Here is a 4,785-nt window from a genome sequence, read left to right as displayed (position 1 = left end):
TCGCTGTTTCTCTGTCTTTGGATCTGTCCCCGTTCATCAGTCTATGTTGTTCTCTATATTCCACAAGTGAGTGAAATCATGAGGTATTTATCTTTCTCTGACTGGCTTATTTCACTTAGCATAATGCTCTCCAGTTCCAAAATGGAATGCTTTTTATTACAATTGACCTATTCTTTAGTTTGGCTTGAGTTTGGGTATACCAGGTATATATGTATATTGTTAGAAAATAGTTTTGTACCTTTTGGTTTTTCCCTTCCCTTTCCTTCCTTCTTAGTCATTTTCGTATAACAAATTTGGATTATAAAGAAGGCAGAAAGAGTCACTACCTTCACAACATCTTATACAAATGTATTAATTCCTTGGGTCTCCTATACTATCCTGGAAATTTAGTAGGAAATTATATGCTGCACACCGAACTTATTGGTGCCTTAGAAAAGTGGTTAAGACCTTGGCTTCTGAGTGGTTGACATTTACTGTGGATGGATAAAACCCACAGAGGCTGAATAAAAATGCAGGCTTTCGATCAGAGAGGTAATCTCTGGAAGCCTAGGAAAGCTTAGGTACGTGTTTCTCCTGATTTGGGGCTCAATTGTTTTGATATCGTTGGTATCTTAGACTCATCAGCACATATTTGCTTCTTACTTACTTTAGAAATAGGATTCAATGACAGATTAAAAAAAATTTCCTTCAAGATCCAATGTATGTGACACAGCCGGTTCTTTTTGGGAGATCCTGGATCTGTGTTCATATTGAACATGCTGGAATCCTATCATTGTTCAACATAAGCACTCTTGGTACTTTTTCACTTTTCCATTTTTCACTCTTGGTATATAAGACTTTTATGTATTGATGTCAAGTAATGTTGGATCAACCTGTCCTTGAGTTCCAGATTTCAGTGATGCTGTCTTTTCAACCTTTGTTTCTCCTGGCGCTGTATTTTGGGTGGTTTCTGTTGCTGTACATTCGAGTCACTTTATTCTGCAGAGTGTGATGTGTGCCCACTCAGCGTGCTTCACCTCAGACAGTGTAGCTGTCATCTCTCAAGAGTGATATGGGTCTCTACTTCTTCTTGTTAAAACCATTTTCCGTGTCTCAACATAATAATGTCTAAATGCCCTTGTCTATGAGTCTGTCATCCATGTCATTTCTGAGTTAGTTCTGATTGATTTGCTCCCTCTTATGGATTGTAATTTCTTCCTTCTTTGCATGTCCTGTAGTTTTTGTTTGAAGAACAGAACTTCTGAATTTTATCTAGCTGTGTGTTGAGTACTTTAGTTTTCCTCTAAAACTTCTTGGGCTTTTTTTTTTTTTTTCTGAGACACTGTTAAGTTATTTGAAAAAGTTTGATCCTTTCAGGTGGTGGTAGGCAGGATGGGAGCAACATTTTATTCGAGGGCAAACTTCACCCACTTCTGAGGGCGAACTCTTCCATGTGTTCTGCACAATGCCTGGGGAATTAGGCTGGTTCCTATCCTGGCCAGTGAGAACAGGGCTGGTTCCTGGCTCTGGGTGGGATCACAGATTCCATGTTCCCTGTAATCTCTTTCTGTGGTCTTCCCTCAGCCTCACGTAGTTTCCTTACAGGTGTGTGGACTGATAGGCATTGGGATAGGTACTCCAGGGGCACTTTGCAGATCTCTGCAGACCTCCCTCTGTCGCGCTCTCTTCTCTGACACCCTGCCTGTGAACTTGTGCAACTTTGACCTTTCCAAACTCCCAATTCTATCTCCCTTCTTGGGGAGAATGCTCTGTTGCACCTCGGTTCCCCAACCTGTCTTGAGGCCTACAGATCTTTCTCAAGGCAGTAAACTGGGGCAATCATAGGGCTCACTCTGTTTGTTTCTTGTTTGGAAGGGGTCATTGTTCAATTCTTGATTTCCAATGTATTAACAAAAAGTATTTCAGCCCGGCAGGTGTGGCTCAGTGGTTGAGAGTTGACCTATGAACCAGGAGGTCATGGTTTCATTCCCGATCAGGGCACATTTCCAGGTTTCAGGCTTGATCCCCAGTGTGGGGTCTGCAGGAGGCAGCCGATCAATGGTTCTATCTCATCATTGATGTTTCTATCTCTCTCTCCCTTTCCCTTCCTCTCTGAAATCAATAAAAATATATTTTAAAAAAGTATTTCATATTTTCTGTCCCATTTTTTTAGTTGTTTTCGATGGAAGGGTAACTGTGGCTCCAGTTTCTCCATCTTGGCCTGAAGTGAAAGTCTCCAACATTATAATTTTTGTTTGTTTGAGTCGGAATTCAAATGTGGTTTACATTTTGCAATTTTTTAATATGCATTTTTGGTATCTCCTTTTCTATAGGTTTTTACCCCTTCATCTTCCTTTTAATTATTTGTTGAAGAGTACATATTATTTTTCCTATGTGTTTCTCACACTCCGAATTTCACCAATTACATCCCTGGGACGTTGTTTAATATTTATTTTCTCTGTCCACTTTGTTGCCTGTAAATTGCAGTTGCAGCTAGAGCTAGTAGTTAAGCTTAATTATTTTGGCCACATTGCTTAATGAATGGTGGTTTATGCTTTCAGCAGGGGGACAAGATATCTGCTTGTCTCTTTTTGTTTGTGATGGTCTCAGCCATTGATATTCAGTGCTGAGATCCATTCATTCATTGGAAGTTGAAAATAGTTATATTCTATTTCTTTCAAGCTTCCTTCAGTTTTTGGCTGAAATAGTTCTATTTGGAGAACCTTTCCTTATGTACTGTGGGTTATGTGGTGCACAAGGAGGATCACCAGCACAAATGCATGGTTCCCTGTGTTTATTACTGATTTTTAAAAGAATGAGTTGCCTGGCCGGTATGGCTCAGTGGTTGAGTATCGACCCATGAACCAGGAGGTCAGGGCCCATGCCTGGGCTGTGGGCTTGATCCCCAGTGTGGGGTGTGCAGGAGGCAGCCGATCAGTGATTCTCTCTCATCATTAATATTTCTATCTCTCCCTCTCCCTTCCTCTCTGAAATCAATTAAAAAAAGGGGGGGGGTTGATTCTCTAATCCTCCAAGACTGATAATTTGGCTTTTTTTTTGTATCAACATAAACACTTTAATTATATTTGATGTGTTTCACTCCATTGCAGCTATTATTTTTTGATACTTAAATATTTTCACCTCTGGCCAGTGATAGTCTCTTTAAATTGGCTCTTACATCCTTTTCACACAACTCTGCTACTTAATGGTCATTTCCTTGCTTCTGTTCTAGGTTCACCTGTGCGTGTCCTACCTTAGAACTAGAATGAACCAGTAGGAGAAAGGAAATGAGATGATTTCAGAGAGTTCTTATGAGGCAGAAATTTTAGCAACTGGAAGCTAACATGAGAATCAGTTAATCTAATTCATGCATGGGCTTTAAACATGATTAGTGACATAAAACATGCTTGTCATCAGCTAAGTTTCCTGTTTCGAATATTGTCTTACCTCATGGTTATGTAAAGTGATTCTCCCCCCCCCACTTTTTTTTTGCAGGCTTTGCCAATCAGTCCGAAGATGAACAGGTGAATGTAATGGGTTTTCGATTCTTAGGTGGTTCCCAAGTTACTCTTCTTGCTTCCAAAACCTCTCGTAAGTAAACCATGGAGTGACGGCTTTTGAAATTTTCTATTAAGTGCACTACATCATCACCAAGGGTTTCTGCAAAGGGTGGTGTTCAGCTAAATATTGAAAACTAAGAGCCATAGTATTAAGTATATAGGACATAAAAGTTATAAAGTTAGGTCCTATTTTATTAGAGATTTATCTTTGTTTGGGGATGAGGATAGTTTGAGGGAAAAATTTAAAGGATTGAAAAATGTTTATGAGATAGGTATATGCTGAACTAGATTTTAGGGACTATTAGAAACTGGAATTAATTTTTATGTGTGCATATATTCTTATGTCCTTTTTAAAAAAAATCCTGACCCCAGCATATTTTTATTCATTTATTTTTTAGAGGGAGAGGAGAAGAGAGAGAGAGTGAGAGAGAAACATTGATCGGTGTTTCCCATACATGCCACAACCAGGGGTTGAACCTACAACTTAGGCATGTGCCCTGATTGGGAATCAAACTGGGAACCTTTTGGTGCACAGGATGCCGCTCCCACCAACTGAGCCACCTGGCCAGGGTGACACTGTTTTGTTTTGATTAGCTTTGATCTTCACTTGGATGCTGGAATAATTTTTGTACATTTCTTTTGTTAAACTATTCTCTTTAGTTAAACTAAAAAATTGTTGCCAACATGTCCTTGGGAAATTGTACAAATATGTTTGACCTCAGTTTATGATGCTGTATGATGAGTTGGTAATTGAGATCATTTAAAAAAGGCAAGAAGAGAAAAAAAAAATGGCGACCAGCAGGAAGGTAGGGAGGGAGAGAGTGTGAGAGCGCAAGGAAGTGATAGAGGAGTGTGTGGACGTGTGTGGTGTGTGTGTATGAGCTAGGGACAGCTAGATTCTGCAGGTCTTCTAAGGGGCTGCTAAACCGGGCAGTCTTAGGCGGCGGAGTCCAGCTCCCGGCGCGGACACTCCTAGGCGGCCAGCCCAGGCACAGCGACCACGCCATCTTGGGAAACAGAGCTGCTTGAGACTAGGATCCTGGCCTCAGCACCACCCAGTCTGATCTCAGACGCATACCAGGACCCTGCAGCCACTGGGGACAGAGACCTGCGACCACAGCTACAGACCTGCGGACACCAAAAGTTCGGAGATCCCCGCGGCAGATCCGTGAGTAACAGAGCCCACCCCCCCTTCCCGCAGGCTCGCGGGCAGCGCCATAGTAACTGATAGACCCGCCCCTTGCCG

General features: G+C 41.4%; 1 protein-coding gene across 2 annotated transcripts in view; it reads left to right on the top strand.

Moving 5' to 3' along the window:
• Positions 1-4,785, top strand: part of BBS9 (Bardet-Biedl syndrome 9) — a 331,597-nt gene that overhangs the window by 158,681 nt on the left and 168,131 nt on the right. For both annotated transcript variants that reach the window (XM_014541095.1, XM_005868077.2), the window contains exon 17: positions 3,475-3,570. In XM_014541095.1, coding sequence (XP_014396581.1) covers positions 3,475-3,570 — 96 coding nt within the window. The remainder of the gene's footprint in view (positions 1-3,474; positions 3,571-4,785) is intronic.

The sequence above is a fragment of the Myotis brandtii genome, unplaced genomic scaffold (genome assembly GCF_000412655.1).
Source record: "Myotis brandtii unplaced genomic scaffold, ASM41265v1 scaffold260, whole genome shotgun sequence".
Taxonomy (NCBI): domain Eukaryota; kingdom Metazoa; phylum Chordata; class Mammalia; order Chiroptera; family Vespertilionidae; genus Myotis; species Myotis brandtii.
The sequence above is the reverse complement of the archived record's forward strand: the minus strand, read 5'-3'. Positions and strand labels throughout refer to the sequence as shown.